At 48.5% G+C, this 19798-nt stretch overlaps 1 protein-coding gene across 2 annotated transcripts; it reads right to left on the minus strand.

Moving 5' to 3' along the window:
* Nucleotides 1-5712: 5712 nt before the first annotated feature.
* On the minus strand, nt 5713-19748 carry LOC115115412 (nucleolin-like). Of its 2 annotated transcripts, none has more exons than XM_065002268.1 (7): nt 19613-19748; nt 19037-19240; nt 18382-18438; nt 7608-7651; nt 7211-7450; nt 6335-6421; nt 5713-5907 (listed from the first exon to the last, which is right to left on the minus strand). In XM_065002268.1, exons 2-5 carry the CDS (start codon nt 19227-19229, stop codon nt 7319-7321), a joined length of 426 nt encoding a protein of 141 aa, XP_064858340.1. In that variant the 5' UTR covers nt 19230-19240; nt 19613-19748; the 3' UTR covers nt 5713-5907; nt 6335-6421; nt 7211-7318. The 2 variants fall into 2 exon arrangements, with proteins under 2 accessions (XP_064858340.1, XP_064858339.1); XM_065002267.1 differs by having other exon boundaries at nt 7608-7669; nt 19613-19746.
* Between the last annotated feature and the right edge of the window lie 50 nt (nt 19749-19798).

Here is a 19798-nt window from a genome sequence, read left to right on the forward strand (position 1 = left end):
CTTATTCTAACCCTAAACGTACCCTTACCATAACCCTTATCCTGACCCTAAACTTCTACCCTCTTACCATAACCCTTATTCTAACCCCTAAACGTATCTTAACTCATAACCCTTATCCTGACCCTAAACTTACCCTACCATAACCCTAAAATTATTCTAACCCTAAACGCGGCAACCCTTATTCTTAAACCTTAACCCTTATCCTAACCCTAAACTTACCCTTACCATAACCATTATCCTGACCCTAAACTTACCCTTAAAATAACCCTTATTCTAACCCTAAAATTACTTCTTACCATAACACTTATCCTGACCCTAAACGCACTTACCATAACCCTTATTCTGAACTTCTAAACGACTCATCATAACCCTTATTGACCCTAACCCTAAACTTATACCCTTTACCTTAACCTTATCCTAACCCTAACTACCCTTACCATAACCTCTTATTCTTAAACCCTAAATTTACCTTACCATAACCCTAAACTTACCCTACCTTTAACCCTTATTCTAACCCTAAACTTACCCTTTACTATAACTTTATCCTGACCCTAAACGCATCTTTACCTTAACCTCCTTATTCTAAACCCTAAACGTACTCCATAACCCTTTATTCTAACCCTAAACGTACCTTTAACCCTTTATCCTAAACTTACCCCTTACCAACTCCTTTATCCTGACCCTAAACTTACTCCTTTACCATAACCCTTTATCCTGACCCTAAACTTCACTTTACCATAACCCTCTTATCCTGACCCTAAACTTACCCTTATTCTAACCCTAAACCTACCCTACCATAACCCTTATTCTAACTCCCAACGTATCCTTACCATAACCCCTATCCTAACCCTAAACGCACCTTTACCATAACCCTATCCTGACCCTAAACGTGACTCTATCATATGGCACCCTATCCTAACATACCCTCATAACCATTATCCTGACCCTAAACTTACCTTATTCTAACCCTAAACCTACCCTTACCATAACCCTTATTCTAACCCTAAACGTACCCTTACCATAACCCCTATCCTAACCCTAAAGCGTGCCCATTACCACTAACCCTTATCCTGACCCTAAAGCGTACCCTTACCATAACCCTTATCCTAACCCTAAACTTACCCTTACCATAACCCTTATTCTAACCCTAAACGTACCCTTACCATAACCCTTATCCTGACCCTAAACGTGCCCTTACCTTAACCCTAAACTTACCCTTACCATAACCCTTATTCTAACCCTAAACGTACCCATAACCCTTATTCTAACCCTAAACGTACCCTTAACCCTTATCCTAACCCTAAACTTACCCTTACCATAACCCTTATTCTAACCCTAAACTTACCCTTACCATAACCCTTATCCTGACCCTAAACTTACCCTTACCATAACCCTTATCCTGACCCTAAACGTACCCTTACCATAACCTCTTCTTATTCTAACCTTGGCAGCAGTTGCTTATGAACAGATTGTTTGTTGATAGTATGACTCAACTGTAGAGGATCTATAGATACCCAAATCTGCACTATCCAAATAAAGTGTAACCAAAACAAAAACAGAGGGGTTCTGAAAGACACTCATGGGGGTGTCCACTGATAGTTGACTAGCAACAACAACAACCGGAACGTAAAGACACCACTAAATTTTCCCAAGAGGCGACAAAATAAAAACCCAAACTGAAAAGACAGGAAGCAAAACCAAAACTGGGAAGATCAGACACAGGAATGTTTATCTAGAAATCAAGCGGGATGCAAACTGAAGGTGTTGACCTCCACATCTCTCAAGCCCACTAAGCCAGCCGCTTTTAAATTTCACCTGAGCAAGCACTTTCGTTTCTTATATGAACTGTAACTCAGTAAAATCTTTGAAATTATTACATTTATATTTTTTGTTCAGTGTAGTTAAATTACATGTAGTTCTTGGACACATTTTATTTTTACAGTCTTTGGTATGACTAATTTAGTCCATTCTTCATTATAAACCACCTGTTTTTTAATACAAATGTTTATTCTGAGGAAGAGTTCCCTTATCAGTAGGAAACATACTTTAGTGTGAAACAAAGGAGGGACTAAGGCTACATAACAAATGGCACACTATTCCCTATACAGTGCACCACAGAGCTTTATGGGCTATAAACAAACTTCACTGGCTGCATTGTGAATGCGACTCAATAGCACCACCTACAGGACGACAGGGGAAACTACGGACTGCATTGTGAATGCGACTCAATAGCACCACCTACAGGACGACAGGGGAAACTACGGACTGCATTGTGAATGCGACTCAATAGCACCACCAGGACTGACAGAAACTACGGACTGCATTGTGAATACGACTCAATAGCACCACCTACAGGACGACAGGGGAACTTAATTATTTCAAACTGAGTTTTCACAGGATGAAAACGCATTAAGTAGAATAGTTTATTTATTAAAATCAGATCAATACTCAGATAATAAAAATACAAAATCAGTAAACTGTGTTTACCAGAGACTGTGTTCATTAGTACTGTAGTATACTATACACTGTTTTGTGTCCCTAATGGCACCCTATTCCTTATATAGTGCACTACTATAGGCCTTGATCAACATTAGAGCACTATATAGAATAGGATGCCATTTGGGAATCATGTTATATGATCAATATCAGATTGTGCACATTCTAAATGGATGGATGACATTTTACCATTCAGATCAAGGGTCCCAATGGCACCCTATTCCTATTATATAGTGCACTACTTTTAGCCAGAACCTAAGCCCCTGGTCAAACGTAGTGCACTAAATTGGGTGTCATTCAGGACCAGATTAACAATTTCTTGTCAAACATCACATTCTGACACTTTAAAAAGCTCATATTTGAGCTCACAGAGTAAACAACTGACGTTCTGCAAAAGGGAGGACTAGTGTAGGTCCTGAATGGTGTCCCATTTGACCAGAGCCCAGAGTGAATGGTGTCCCATTTGACCAGAGTCCAGAGTGAATGGTGTCCCATTTGACCAGAGCCCATAGTGAATGGCGTCTCATTTGACCAGAGCCCAGAGTGAATGGTGTCCCATTGACCAGAGCCCATAGTGAATGGTGTCCCATTTGACCAGAGCCCATAGTGAATGGTGTCCCATTTGACGAGAGACCACAGTGAATGGTGTCCCATTTGACCAGAGCCCATAGTGAATGGTGTCCCATTTGACCAGAGCCCATAGTGAATGGTGTCTCATTTGACCAGAGCCCATAGTGAATGGTGTCTCATTTGACCAGAGCCCATAGTGAGTGGTGTCTCATTTGACCAGAGCCCAAAGTGAATGGTGTCCCATTTGACCAGAGCCCAGAGTGAATGGTGTCCCATTTGACCAGAGCCCAGAGTGAATGGTGTCCCATTTGACCAGAGCCCACAGTGAATGGTGTCCCATTTGACCAGAGCCCACAGTGAATGGTGTCTTGTTTGACCAGAGCCCATAGTGAATGGTGTCTTGTTTGACCAGAGCCCATAGTGAATGGTGTCTTGTTTAGTGAATGGTGTCCCATTAGGGACATCATGAAGCAATAAAACCTCCCATCATGATCACAGTTCAGACACACATTGGCACGTTTCCAGTACTCTTATTTTGTAGTCCGCTTAGAGAGGACTATTATTTTTGAAGCCACCGCTTAGTGTCTTCACTAGGAGATGATTGGACAGTGTCTCTCGTATGACCTCTTGGTGCCTCTTCAGCTGCCCTGACGCCGTGAACCCTTTCCCACATGCGCTACACAGGAAAGGCCGCTCCCGTGTGTGTGTCCTCATGTGTAGCTTCAGACTCCCGGTGTGGTGAACCCCTTATCACAGACAGTACAAGGGTGGCCTCTCTTTAGTGTGTGTGATCTGATGCACTTTTAGGGTTGCCAGATTGGGCGAAACTGGTCCCACATATGGAGCAGATGAAAGGTTTCTCTCCGGTGTGTGTCCGCTGGTGGCTCTTCAGGTCTCCAGCACCAAGAAGGTTCGGCCGCAGAAGGAACAGCAGAATGGTTTCTCTCCGGTGTGGGTTCTCTGGTGGGTCGCAGGTTCCCCAGCTCCGTGAAGCTCTTCGATTGGAGACAGATAAACAAAGACACAAATGAAAGAGGGAAACAGAGATATCGCACATATAATCGGCTTATAAGACTTGCTTTCAAAGAGAATGGAAAATCTATAACTCTCATTTCTATCTGAAAACTGTTGGTTCGCATAAAGCTACATAGGTAACTCTTATTGACACGCACCTTGCCACTGGCAAATGTGGTAGGTCTTCTGCCCCCGTGTGGGAGCAGCTTGTGTTTCTTCAGGTCGTGGGCTGGGAGAACCGTTTCCACTCTGAGCATTGGTGTGGTTTCTCCTTGGTGTGTGTCTGCAGATGGGTCTTCAGGTTGCCGCGGATGGCGAACCCTTTACCACATACGGAGCAGTGGTGGAGGTTCTCCTTGTGGATCATCTGGTGGCACTTGAGCGACTTCAATCAAAACAAACTTTATTTAGATCATTACTTACAACAAAATGCAGTGCAAAGTGCTTCCCATACATAAAATCAATAAAACCGTGAGAAAGATAAAAACTAAACAGCAGACGAGGAGTAAAGAGATCAATTAAGACCGTAAAACAACAACGAACCTTGAAGTAGGAGAAGCTTTTCCCACAGTCATTGCAGTGGTACGGTTTCTCCTCCCGGTGAGTCTGCTGGTGGTCTTTATAGTGGGCCAGCCGGGGAGAAGCTTTTCTGACACTGGGAGCACTGGTACGGTTTCTCCTGTGAATAGAATAACTTCATTTTTTTTTATAAAGTTTATATTGATTTAAACTACTTTGCAGAAGCGCAGGCGGCAGCGGAGTGAGGGGACGAAGAAACAGATAAGGGAGTTTCTCTGCGCTTTAGTTATAATCAGAATCAAATGTAAAAAAAAATGCAATAAAATAAGCTAATGCAATTGAAGGCATGTATCAGATACTTGCTTATACTGAAACTGCCAATGTCATATCCAACCATTATACTAATTTAAAGCAATAGTCGTGTGTGTGTGGTCACCTAAATGATCATGTCAGCACTGACTTGATTGGGACAGCGCCACCACATATTGCTTTAAGAAGAGTGTGGGTGACTCGTCTTGATAAATCAATTAACTAAAATGGCAGATTTTTTTAAATTCGCTGAATGTTCGTTTGGATATTGGACAACAATTAGGCCGGAGAAATGTTAGCTAAGTGAGTAACTTAATATATGAGCAAACTGGAATCAAGTGATCAGAGCATTTTGCCAGCGTGTTATGTAGCTTAACAAGTGGATTCTGCTCTTCTCTGGCGTGGCAGCCTGTCCTCACTCCCAACCAAAAGCCTGTGTCTTGTCTGATAATCAGTCAATGAGATTTTATTCAACTTAAATCGCTGTCTGTACATCAGACTGAATTCACAACCCTTGACTTTTTCCAAAACGTTTCATCATGGCCACAAATGTCTCTGGCCCAGCCACTACTGGAATCCTGGCTGCTGCTGCGGCTGAGAGAAACGTAGTGGGCTGAAAAGGTGGGCAGACTTCCAGTCCCCCCTTAACACAGCATGGCAAGCCTGAAACCGTCGGGCTGAGAATGAGAACTCTACACAGAACACATACCAATGATATGGGAGACAGAAACAAGATGAACATAAATACCAATGATATGGGAGACAGAAACAAGATGAACATAAATACCAATGACATGGAGACAAACAAGATGAACATAAATACATTTTAATTTAAAAGCCGGTACAAAACGTTGAGTGTCTTTCTGAGAGATATAAACCTGAGAGGTAAAACGGCACATGTATTATATAACAGACCTGTGTGGATGAGCTGGTGGATCTTGAGGTTACCCTGCGCAGTGAAACCTTTCCCACACTCAGAACACTGGAACGGCTTCTCTCCTGATACATAGACAGACAGAACGTTTCAATGTCACAAATAACAGAGTTAAAAAACACATTGAGGCCCAATCAAAGAGAGTTGAGACACTGATAACATTTGTAGGCAATTATTGTCATCAATATCTGTTATAATACATTACGTCATATCATTAACATATGTGTATTTTTATTTAATTTAATTAGGCAAGTCAGTTAAGAACAAATTCTACAATTTACAATGACAGCCTCTCCGGGAACAGTGGGTTAACTGCCTTGTTCAGAGGCAGAACGACAGATTTTGACCTTGTCAGCTCGGGGATTGTGATCCAGCAACCATTTCGGTTACTGGCCCAACGCCCTAACCACTAGGCTACGATGCCGCGCCCTCATCATCAACAAACATCCCATGACATCATCCTCTATACACCTGGAAGAAGGAGCACTACACCTGTGTGGGTCATCTGGTGTTTCTTCAGCCCTCCCAGACTGGTGAAAGTCTTCCCACACTGATGACAGACGTGGCTCACCCTCTCTCCTAGGGATGAGTTAGAGGTACCGATAAAGTCGATCAAGAGCATCCATATATATCGATTCCAACATTTTGTCATCTAAGCCAGAAATCTTGCTTGTTTGTAGGTGACCAAATACTTATTTTCCACCATAATTTGCAAATAAATTCATTAAAAATCCTACAATGTGATTTTCTGGATTTTTTTCCTTCTCATTTTGTCATAGTTGAAGTGTACCTATGATGAACATTACAGGCCTCATCTTTTTAAGTGGGAGAACTTGCACAATTGGTGGCTGACTAAATACTTTGCCCCACTGTATATCGATTCCAACATTTTGTCATCTAAACATAATACATTTAAGTGATATTTCCCATTGCTAGACATATGTTTGATTCAGCCCCTCATTAGATGTGTGGCACATGCTCACCTCTCTTACTATGATAATAATACATACAACTTTTAAAATGTGACGGACCCTCTCTCCTGTGTGGATACGGATTTATTTAGCATTTACATGAGAAGACCTCTACACTTCACAGCACTTCTACTTAGAGAAGTAGTCGACGTCACTAAAATGGTCCCAAATCCACCAGAAGCATACCACATGGTCAGGTGGATGTTGTGATGTTATGGCAGGCATGGTCTGGTCTGCTGGATGTTGAGTTGTGATAATTGGCAGGCATGGTCTGGTGTACTGAAGTTGGCGCTGTGGTGCAATAAGGCTTGAGCACCACCATGGCTGCTTACAGCTATATTCTATCTTGTAATAGTCTATGCCAAATACTGAAAAATAATAATTGTTCCACAATAACCTGTGTGGATGGTGAGGTGTCTCTTCATGTCATCTGAGCGTGAGAAACATTTCCCGCAGACGGAGCACCGGTGGGGTTTCTCTCCGCTGTGAGTCTGTGTGTGCCTCTTCAGGCTCCCCACGGTGATGAAGGTCTTGCCACACTGGGAGCAAGGGTGTGGCTTCTCCACTGCACTCTGAGCGTTCGAACTCTGTTCATTCTCCCCGTCTGAACTGTCTGTGTCCGAGTTGGCGCCCCCTCCTGTTTCCGTGACAACACTACAGGTTAAATACGGTCGGAGAACCGTGTGTATCTCTTTAAGATCAATGTTCTCTTACGTAAACACTATAAACTATCAAAGTGGATACAACCAAAGCTTTTATCATCCCCATGAATGGTTATTGTGGTCTGTGATTACCGGAGTTGGTCTCATCTCCGCCACCTCCCTCCTCCTCTGCATCTCTTTAACAATAGAAAGCCCTGTTAAAATACAGATTCACATGAATAGAACCGATAATATCCATCAGAACTTCTATAACAGGTAACCAGGCAACCAGGCAACTGGGGCCTGAGTGTCTGCTGATGTTTATTATTTCTGTCAATCAGTGTTTGATATAGACATGGGTAACCTGTACAATAATGAGTGCAGAAGGTTAGGAGCCCAGAGGACTATCCTCACCCCATTCTAGCTAGCTACTGCCCTGCTACTACCCAGAGGACTCTCTCCCACCCCATTCTAGCTAGCTACTGTCCTGCTACTACCCAGAGGACTCTCTCCCACCCCATTCTAGCTACTGTCCTGCCACTACCCAGAGGACTCTATTCTCACCCATTCCAGCTAGCTACTGTCCTGCCACTACCCAGAGGACTCTCTCCCACCCCATTCTAGCTAGCTACTGTCCTGCCACTGCCCAGAGGACCCTCTCCCACCCCATTCCAGCTAGCTACTGTCCTGCCACTGCCCAGAGGACTCTACTTTACCACTACTACCCAGAGGTCTCTCTCCCACCCCATTTTAGCTAGCTACTGTCCTGCCACTGCCCAGAGGACTCTACTGTACCACTACTACCCAGAGGACTCTCTCCCACCCCATTCCAGCTAGCTACTGTCCTGCCCAGAGGACCCTCTCCCACCCCATTCCAGCTAGCTACTGTCCTGCCACTGCCCAGAGGACTCTACTGTACCACTACTACCCAGAGGAATCTCTCCCACCCCATTCCAGCTAGCTACTGTCCTGCTACTACCCAGAGGACTCTCTCCCACCCCATTTTAGCTAGCTACTGTCCTGCCACTGCCCAGAGGACTCTACTGTACCACTACTACCCAGAGGACTCTCTCCCACCCCATTCTAGCTAGCTACTGTCCTGCCACTACCCAGAAGACTCTCCCACCCCATTATAGCTAGCTACTGTCCTGCCACTGCCCAGAGGACTCTCTCCCACCCCATTCTAGCTAGCTACTGTCCTGCCACTGCCCAGAGGACTCTCTCCCACCCCATTCTAGCTACTGTCCTGCTACTACCCAGAGGACTCTGTCCCAACCCATTCTAGCTACTGTCCTGCTACTAGCCAGAGGACTCTCTCCCACCCACTTCCAGCTAGCTACTGTCCTGCTACTACCCAGAGGACTCTCTCCCACACCATTCTAGCTAGCTACTGTCCTGCTTCTACCCAGAGGACTCTGTCCCAACCCATTCTAGCTACTGTCCTGCTACTACCCAGAGGACTCTGTCCCACCCCATTCTAGCTACTGTCCTGCTACTACCCAGAGGACTCTGTCCTCTACCCACTCCACCCCATTCTAGCTACTGTCCTGCTACTACCCAGAGGACTCTGTCCCACCCCATTCTAGCTACTGTCCTGCTACTACCCAGAGGACTCTCTCCAACCCCATTCTAGCTAGCTACTGTCCTGCTACTACCCAGAGGACTCTCTCCACCCCATTCTAGCTAGCTACTGTCCTGCTACTACCCAGAGGACTCTCTCCAACCCCATTCTAGCTAGCTACTGTCCTGCTACTTCCCAGAGGACTCTCCCCACCCCATTCCAGCTAGCTACTGTCCTGATACTACCCAGAGGACTCTGTCCCACCCCATTCTAGCTACTGTCCTGCTACTATCCAGAGGACTCTCTCCCACCCCATTCCAGCTAGCTACTGTCCTGCTACTACCCAGAGGACTCTCTCCCACACCATTCTAGCTACTGTCCTGCTACTACCCAGAGGACTCTGTCCCAACCCATTCTAGCTACTGTAGCTACTGTCCTGCTACTAGCCAGAGGACTCTCTCCCACCCACTTCCAGCTAGCTACTGTCCTGCTACTACCCAGAGGACTCTCTCCCACACCATTCTAGCTAGCTACTGTCCTGCTTCTACCCAGAGGACTCTGTCCCAACCCATTCTAGCTACTGTCCTGCTACTACCCAGAGGACTCTCTCCCACCCCATTCTAGCTACTGTCCTGCTACTACCCAGAGGACTCTGTCCCACCCCATTCTAGCTACTGTCCTGCTACTACCCAGAGGACTCTCTCCCACCCCATTCTAGCTACTGTCCTGCTACTACCCAGAGGACTCTGTCCCACCCCATTCTAGCTACTGTCCTGCTACTACCCAGAGGACTCTCTCCCAACCCCATTCTAGCTCGGCTACCCCATTCCTAGCTACTACTACCCAGAGGACTCTCTCCCACCCCATTCTAGCTAGCTACTGTCCTGCTACTACCCAGAGGACTCTCTCCAACCCCATTCTAGCTAGCTACTGTCCTGCTACTTCCCAGAGGACTCTCCCACCCCATTCCAGCTAGCTACTGTCCTGCTACTACCCAGAGGACTCTGTCCCACCCCATTTCTAGCTACTGTCCTGCTACTATCCAGAGGACTCTCTCCCACCCCATTCCAGCTAGCTACTGTCCTGCTACTACCCAGAGGACTCTCTCCCACACCATTCTAGCTACTGTCCTGCTACTACCCAGAGGACTCTGTCCAACCCCATTCTAGCTAGCTACTGTCCTGCTACTACCCAGAGGACTCTGTCCCACCCCATTCTAGCTACTGTCCTGCTACTTCCCAGAGGACTCTGTCCCACCCCTCCCACCCCATTCTAGCTACTGTCCTGCTACTTCTCAGAGGACTCTCTCCCACCCCATTCTAGCTAGCTACTGTCCTGCTACTACCCAGAGGACTCTGTCCCACCCCATTCTAGCTACTGTCCTGCTACTACCCAGAGGACTCTGTCCCACCCCATTCTAGCTACTGTCCTGCTACTACCAGAGGACTCTCTCCCACCCCATTCTAGCTAGCTACTGTCCTGCTACTACCCAGAGGACTCTCTCACACCCCATTCTAGCTAGCTACTGTCCTGCTACTACCCAGAGGACTCTCGCCAACCCCATTTTAGCTAGCTACTGTCCTGCCACTGCTACCAGAGGACCCCACCCCATTCTAGCTACTGTCCTGCTACTACCCAGAGGACTCTCCCACCCCATTCTAGCTAGCTACTGTCCTCACCAGAGGGACTCCCACTCCCATTCCACTGCCCAGAGGACTCTCTCCAACACCATTCTAGCTAGCTATTCCAGTCCCACCCATTCTAGCTACTGTCCTGCTACTACCCAGAGGACTCTCTCCCACCCCATTCTAGCTAGCTACTGTCCTGTCCCTACTACCCAGGACTCTCTCCCACCCCCAGACTGTCCTTGACTGCCCAGAGGACTCTCCCACCCCCCACTGTCCTGCTCTAGCTAGCTAGCTAGCTCCTGTCCTGCACTACCCAGAGGCCTAGCTACTGTCCTGAGGACTCTCTCCAACCCCATTCTAGCTAGCTACTGTCCTGCTACTACCCAGAGGCTCCAAACCCCACTCTGTACCCCAGGAACCCATTCTAGCTACTGTCCTGCTACTACCCAGAGGACTCTCTCCCACCCACTTCCAGCTAGCTACTGTCCTGCTACTACCCAGAGGACTCTCTCCCACACCATTCTAGCTAGCTACTGTCCTGCTTCTACCCAGAGGACTCTGTCCCAACCCATTCTAGCTACTGTCCTGCTACTACCCAGAGGACTCTCTCCCACCCCATTCTAGCTACTGTCCTGCTACTACCCAGAGGACTCTGTCCCACCCCATTCTAGCTACTGTCCTGCTACTACCCAGAGGACTCTGTCCCACCCCATTCTAGCTACTGTCCTGCTACTACCCAGAGGACTCTGTCCCACCCCATTCTAGCTACTGTCCTGCTACTACCCAGAGGACTCTGTCCAACCCCATTCTAGCTAGCTACTGTCCTGCTACTACCCAGAGGACTCTCTCCCACCCCATTCTAGCTAGCTACTGTCCTGCTACTACCCAGAGGACTCTCTCCCACCCCATTCTAGCTAGCTACTGTCCTGCTACTACCCAGAGGACTCTCTCCCACCCCATTCTAGCTAGCTACTGTCCTGCTACTACCCAGAGGACTCTCTCCAACCCCATTCTAGCTACTGTCCTGCTACTACCCAGAGGACTCTCTCCAACCCCATTCTAGCTAGCTGCTACTGCAGAGGGTCATTCTAGCTACTGTCCTGCTACTTCCAGAGGACTCTCCCACCCCATTCTAGCTAGCTACTGTCCTGCTACTACCCAGAGGACTCTCTCCAACCCCATTCTAGCTAGCTCTCAGAGGACTCTGTCCTGCTACTTCCCTAGAGGACTCTCCCACCCCATTCCAGCTAGCTACTGTCCTGCTACTACCCAGAGGACTCTGTCCCACCCCATTCTAGCTACTGTCCTGCTACTATCCAGAGGACTCTCTCCCACCCCATTCCAGCTAGCTACTGTCCTGCTACTACCCAGAGGACTCTCTCCCACATCATTCTAGCTACTGTCCTGCTACTACCCAGAGGACTCTGTCCAACCCCATTCTAGCTAGCTACTGTCCTGCTACTACCCAGAGGACTCTGTCCCACCCCATTCTAGCTACTGTCCTGCTACTTCTCAGAGGACTCTCTCCACCCCATTCTAGCTAGCTACTGTCCTGCTAGGTTGCAGATGTAACACATAGACAAATGCATAAGATATATGGAATAGTTGAACACTAAAAACAGACTACATGAAGGAAAGGTGACATAGCTGCCAGGATAGCTGGACATACCAAGGCCAGAGGGATATAACAAAGGAGGGGGTCAGTCAAATGACTAACTGATGACCAATAGACATAGTTTGCATATTTTTAGGACGTAGAGATGCAGAAGGAATGACAGAGAAGACACATAGTCTGTTGCTCTGAGGTAAAGGCACACATGCAGAGGGACACAGAGTTAATTACAGAGCCAAAGCATAGGGCTGTAAAATAAGAGGAATGTATAGTATTTTTAGTATAGCTGGACACGCTAGAAACTGAGGAGACACATAGTCTGCTGATCTTAGATAATTCACAAACAAAAGAATGCATTTAGTTAAGTGCAGGAACAAAGCAAAGGTATTGTCATCATTTATAATCTGACGGAAAGCAGGTATGAGCATTATTGAGCTGAACAAGCAGGGCGCACAGATTGGAATGTAACGTAATTTACATATGGGATGGGCTCATATGTGGATAAATACTGGGGCCAGGGCTCTGGAAAAAAGGGTGTGTTCTGTGGGTCCCTTTGGGTCCTGCGGAGCTCTCCGGCTTTCTGATACGAGGGTGTATTAAAAGTCTATCATTGAATTCAAAAGTTCTCTGGTCGTGTCATGTTTTTGAATCGATTGGCCACTACACTGTCCTGCTACTACCCAGAGGACTCTCTCCCACCCCATTCTAGCTAGCTACTGTCCTGCTACTTCTCAGAGGACTCTCTCCCACCCCATTCTAGCTAGCTACTGTCCTGCTACTACCCAGAGGACTCTGTCCCACCCCATTCTAACTACTGTCCTGCTACTACCCAGAGGACTCTGTCCCACCCCATTCTAGCTACTGTCCTGCAACTACCCAGAGGACTCTCTCCCACCCCATTCTAGCTAGCTACTGTCCTGCTTCTACCCAGAGGACTCTGTCCCACCCCATTCTAGCTACTGTCCTGCTACTACCCAGAGGACTCTGTCCCACCCCATTCTAGCTACTGTCCTGCTACTACCCAGAGGACTCTCTCCAACCCCATTCTAGCTAGCTACTGTCCTGCTACTACCCAGAGGACTCTCTCCCACACCATTCTAGCTACTGTCCTGCTACTACCCAGAGGACTCTCTCCAACCCCATTCTAGCTAGCTACTGTCCTGCTACTTCCCAGAGGACTCTCCCACCCCATTCTAGCTAGCTACTGTCCTGCTACTACCCAGAGGACTCTCTCCAACCCCATTCTAGCTAGCTACTGTCCTGCTACTTCCCAGAGGACTCTCCCACCCCATTCCAGCTAGCTACTGTCCTGCTACTACCCAGAGGACTCTGTCCCACCCCATTCTAGCTACTGTCCTGCTACTACCCAGAGGACTCTCTCCCACCCCATTCCAGCTAGCTACTGTGTCCTGCTACTACCCAGAGGACTCTCTCCCACACCATTCTAGCTACTGTCCTGCTACTACCCAGAGGACTCTGTCCCACCCCATTCTAGCTACTGTCCTGCTACTACCCAGAGGACTCTGTCCCACCCCATTCTAGCTACTGTCCTGCTACTTCCCAGAGGACTCTCTCCCACCCCATTCTAGCTACTGTCCTGCTACTTCCCAGAGGACTCTCTCCCACCCCATTCTAGCTACTGTCCTGCTACTTCTCAGAGGACTCTCTCCCACCCCATTCTAGCTAGCTACTGTCCTGCTACTACCCAGAGGACTCTGTCCCACCCCATTCTAACTACTGTCCTGCTACTACCCAGAGGACTCTGTCCCACCCCATTCTAGCTACTGTCCTGCTTCTACCCAGAGGACTCTGTCCCACCCCATTCTAGCTACTGTCCTGCTACTACCCAGAGGACTCTGTCCCACCCCATTCTAGCTACTGTCCTGCTACTACCCAGAGGACTCTCTCCAACCCCATTCTAGCTAGCTACTGTCCTGCTACTACCCAGAGGACTCTCTCCCACACCATTCTAGCTACTGTCCTGCTACTACCCAGAGGACTCTCTCCAACCCCATTCTAGCTAGCTACTGTCCTGCTACTACCCAGAGGACTCTCTCTCACCCCATTCTAGCTAGCTACTGTCCTGCTACTACCCAGAGGACGCTCTCCCACACCATTCTAGCTAGCTACTGTCCTGCTACTACCCAGAGGACTCTCTCCAACCCCATTCTAGCTACTGTCCTGCTACTACCCAGAGGACTCTCTCCCACCCCATTATAGCTAGCTACTGTCCTGCTACTACCCAGATGACTCATTCCCACCCCATTCTAGCTAGCTACTGTCCTGCTACTACCCAGAGGACTCATTCCCAGCCCATTCTAGCTACTGTCCTGCTACTACCCAGAGGACTCATTCCCACCCCATTATAGCTAGCTACTGTCCTGCTACTACCCAGATGACTCATTCCAACCCCATTCTAGCTAGCTACTGTCCTGCTACTACCCAGAGGACTCTCTCCCACACCATTCCAGCTAGCTACTGTCCTGCTACTACCCAGATGACTCTGTCCCACCCCATTCCAGCTAGCTACTGTCCTGCTACTACCCAGAGGACTCTGTCCCACCCCATTCTAGCTACTGTCCTGCTACTTCCCAGAGGACTCTCTCCCACCCCATTCTAGCTACTGTCCTGCTACTTCCCAGAGGACTCTCTCCCACCCCATTCTAGCTACTTCTCAGAGGACTCTCTCCCACCCCATTCTAGCTAGCTACTGTCCTGCTACTACCCAGAGGACTCTGTCCCACCCCATTCTAGCTACTGTCCTGCTACTACCCAGAGGACTCCCTCCCACCCCATTCTAGCTACTGTCCTGCTACTACCCAGAGGACTCATTCCCACCCCATTCTAGCTACTGTCCTGCTACTACCCCAGATGACTCATTCCCACCCCATTCTAGCTACTGTCCTGCTACTACCCAGAGGACTCATTCCCACCCCATTCTAGCTAGCTACTGTCCTGCTACTACCCAGAGGACTCATTCCCACCCCGTTCTAGCTAGCTACTGTCCTGCTACTACCCAGAGGACTCTCCCACACCATTCTAGCTAGCCACTACTACCCAGAGGACTCTCTCCAACCCCATTCTGCTACTGTCCACTACTACCCAGAGGACTCTCCCACCCCATTATAGCTAGCTACTGTCCACTACTACCCAGATGACTCATTCCCACCCCATTCTAGCTGCTACTGTCCTGCTACTACCCAGAGGACTCTCCCAGCCCATTCTAGCTACTGTCCTGCTACTACCCAGAGGACTCACTGTCCCACCATTATAGCCAGACTGTCCTGCTACTACCCAGATGACTCATTCCAACCCCATTCTAGCTAGCTACTGTCCTGCTACTACCCAGAGGACTCTCTCCCACACTATTCCAGCTAGCTACTGTCCTGCTACTACCCAGATGACTCTGTCCCACCCCATTCCAGCTAGCTACTGTCCTGCTACTACCCAGAGGACTCATTCCCACCCCATTCTAGCTACTGTCCTGCTACTACCCAGAGGACTCTCTCCCACCCCATTCTAGCTAGCTACTTCCCAGAGGACTCTGTCCTGCTAGCTACCCAGAGGACTCTCTCCCACCCCATTCTAGCTAGCTACTGTCCTGCTACTACCCAGATGACTCATTCCCACCCCATTCTAGCTACTGTCCTGCTACTACCCAGAGGACTCTCTCCCATCCCATTCTAGCTACTGTCCTGCTACTACCCAGAGGACTCATTCCCACCCCATTCTAGCTACTGTCCTGCTACTACCCCAGATGACTCATTCCCACCCCATTCAGCTAGCTACTGTCCTGCTACTACCCAGAGGACTCTGTCCCACCCCATTCTAGCTAGCTACTGTCCTGCTACTACCCAGAGGACTCTTCCCACCCCATTCTAGCTACTGTCCTGCTACTGTACCACTACTTCCCAGAGGACTCTCTGTACCCACTCCCATTCTAGCTACTGTCCTGTACCACTACTACCCAGAGGACTCTCTACTGTCCCTACCCCAGAGGATCTACTAGCTACTGTCCTGTACCACTACTACCCAGAGGACTCTACTGTCCACTACCCCATTCTAGCTACTGTCCTGCTACTACCCAGAGGACTCACTCCCACCCCATTCTAGCTACTGTCCTGCTACTACCCAGAGGACTCATTCCCACCCCATTCTAGCTACTCTCCTGCTACTACCCCAGATGACTCATTCCCACCCCATTCTAGCTACTCTCCTGCTACTACCCCAGATGACTCATTCCCACCCCATTCTAGCTAGCTACTGTCCTGCTACTACCCAGATGACTCATTCCCACCCCATTCTAGCTACTGTCCTGCTACTACCCAGAGGACTCATTCCCACCCCATTCTAGCTAGCTACTGTCCTGCTACTACCCAGAGGACTCATTCCCACCCCATTCTAGCTAGCTACTGTCCTGCTACTACCCAGAGGACTCTGTCCCACCCCATTCTAGCTACTGTCCTGCTACTTCCCAGAGGACTCTCTCCCACCCCATTCTAGCTACTGTCCTGCTACTACCCAGAGGACTCTCTCCCACCCCATTCTAGCTACTGTCCTGCTACTTCTCAGAGGACTCTCTCCCACCCCAGCTAGCTACTGTCCTGCTACTACCCAGAGGACTAGCTACTGTCCCTACTACCCAGAGGACTCCCTCCCACCCCACCCAGAGGACTAGCTACTGTCCACTACTACCCAGAGGACTCTTCCCACCCCATTCTAGAGGACTGTCCTGCCACTACCCAGAGGACTCATTCCCACCCCATTCTAGCTAGCTACTGTCCTGCTACTACCCAGAGGACTCATTCCACCCCACCAGCTACTACTGTCCTGCTACCCAGAGGACTCTACTGTACCACTACTACCCAGAGGACTCTACTGTACCACTACTACCCAGAGGACTCATTACCACTACCCCAGAGGACTAGCTACTGTCCTGCTACTACCCAGAGGACTCTACTTCCCACCCCATTCTAGTACCACTACTACCCTGTCCTGCTACCACTACTACCCAGAGGACTCTCTCCCTACCCCATTCAGAGGACTCTACTGTCCTGCTACTACCCAGATGACTCATTCCCACCCCATTCTAGCTACTGTCCTGCTACTACCCAGAGGACTCATTCCCACCCCATTCTAGCTACTGTCCTGCTACTACCCAGAGGACTCTCTCCCACCCCATTCAGCTAGCTACTGTCCTGCTACTACCCAGATGACTCATTCCCACCCCATTCAGCTAGCTACTGTCCTGCTACTACCCAGATGACTCATTCCCACCCCATTCTAGCTACTGTCCTGCTACTACCCAGAGGACTCTCTCCCACCCCATTCAGCTAGCTACTGTCCTGCTACTTCCCAGAGGACTCTGTCCCACCCCATTCTAGCTACTGTCCTGCTACTACCCAGAGGACTCTGTCCCACCCCATTTCTAGCTACTGTCCTGCTACCCAGAGGACTCTCCCACCCCATTCTAGCTACTGTCCTGCTACTACCCAGAGGACTCCTCCCACCCCATTCTAGCTACTGTCCTGCTACTTCCCAGAGGACTCTTCCCACCCCATTCTAGCTAGCTACTGTCCTGCTTCTACCCCAGATGACTCTTCCCACCCCATTCTAGCTACTCTCCTGCTACTACCCCAGATGACTCATTCCCACCCCATTCTAGCTACTCTCCTGCTACTACCCCAGATGACTCATTCCCACCCCATTCTAGCTACTGTCCTGCTACTACCCCAGATGACTCATTCCCACCCCATTCTAGCTAGCTACTGTCCTGCTACTACCCAGAGGACTCATTCCCACCCCATTCTAGCTAGCTACTCCTGCTACTACCCAGATGACTCTTCCCACCCCATTCTAGCTACTGTCCTGCTACTACCCAGAGGACTCATTCCCACCCCATTCTAGCTAGCTACTGTCCTGCTACTACCCAGAGGACTCATTCCCACCCCGTTCTAGCTAGCTACTGTCCTGCTACTACCCAGAGGACTCTCTCCCACCCCATTCTAGCTACTGTCCTGCTACTACCCAGAGGACTCTCTCCCACCCCATTCTAGCTAGCTACTGTCCTGCTACTACCCAGAGGACTCTACTGTACCACTACTACCCAGAGGACTCTCTACTCACCTGACTTCACTGCTTCTCCTTCCTCCTCATCCATGTCCACTTTCACAACTTTCCGCCCTGGTGGAGAACACAAGATACAGTACTGAAAACAGACCGTAGTGATGAATAGACTAGCCCAGGGAAATTACAGTCCTCTGGGGCCTGATTGGTGTCCCACTTTTCCCCCATCCCTACCTAGCAAATACACCTGATTTAAACTAATTGCATTTTTAACTGAAGATCGTGATTAGATGATTATTGGAGTCAGGTGTGTTAGCTGGGGCTGGGACAACACTGTGACACCAATCAGGCCCTGGAGGACTGGAGTTGCCCAGGCTAGCCTGACTGAAAACAGACAGTAGTGTTGATGAAAGACCATCAGCACTATGAATAAACTAGCCTGACTCAGAACAGACAGTAGTGATGAAGAAAGACCATCAGCACTATGAATAAACTAGCCTGACTGAAAACAGACAGTAGTGTTGATGAAAGACCATCAGCACTATGAATAAACTAGCCTGACTGACAGTCTGTTTCTGCGCTCTTGTCAAATCACACTCCATAAGGAGTTGGCAATATAGGGGAAACAGGCTGGCAGTCAGGCTATGAAAAGGCTACACAGCACCGTAGAGTTTATTGTAGCCCAATATTGACTTGACTCAACACCTGAACTTACCAGAGTCTACATCATCGCTATCCTCTTCCTCTTCATCAGCCTCCTCCTCGTCATTACCGTCATCATCTTTGACAGCCACACTGAGTTCCAGTGTTTGACTGCAGTCTTCCAGCTTCCCTGACGTCATCTCTGTACCTCGCAGGGAGCTTCTCTGGGCCGGATCACTAGCATCCGGGGATTCCGGATCAGACATGGTGCCACAGTCTTAAATATGAAGAGGAGATATGTGATCGATCGATCTATTCAGAAAACATACTGACGTCTAGCTATCCAACGTCGTTATTGTATCAGATATGAGTCTAAGCTTGCTAGTTCGCTGCTTGCAGAACATTGGAGGAAAAACAACGACGGTCACTGATCTAGTTAAGGTTAGCTAGTTACTGAGACAGGAATAGCCTTCACATGTTGTAGATTATACATCCTCTGTGGCTACTGACTAGGTGGAGGACGTGGGGAAAAAAGCCATAGGCGCATCCTAGTTAGCTCGACCTGACGCTTCCCTGGCTGGTAGTCGTTCTAGTAGCTTAAACACTGATATAGCATGTTGGGTACAAATTTCAACGTTACACAGATTACCTGGGATAGGTTTTCTTCAATTATTTGACATGGAGGAGGGTCGGGGAATCCAACTGTAAACTTCCGCCTGTATGAGGAAAAAGGTGTGTTCACGAGCATCACGGATGCGCAGTCATTGCGCTTCTTTCACTCTGTTTGGATTGTTTTTCTTATTATTTATTTATATTTAACCTTTATTTAACTAGG

Source organism: Oncorhynchus nerka, linkage group LG15 (genome assembly GCF_034236695.1).
Source record: "Oncorhynchus nerka isolate Pitt River linkage group LG15, Oner_Uvic_2.0, whole genome shotgun sequence".
Taxonomy (NCBI): domain Eukaryota; kingdom Metazoa; phylum Chordata; class Actinopteri; order Salmoniformes; family Salmonidae; genus Oncorhynchus; species Oncorhynchus nerka.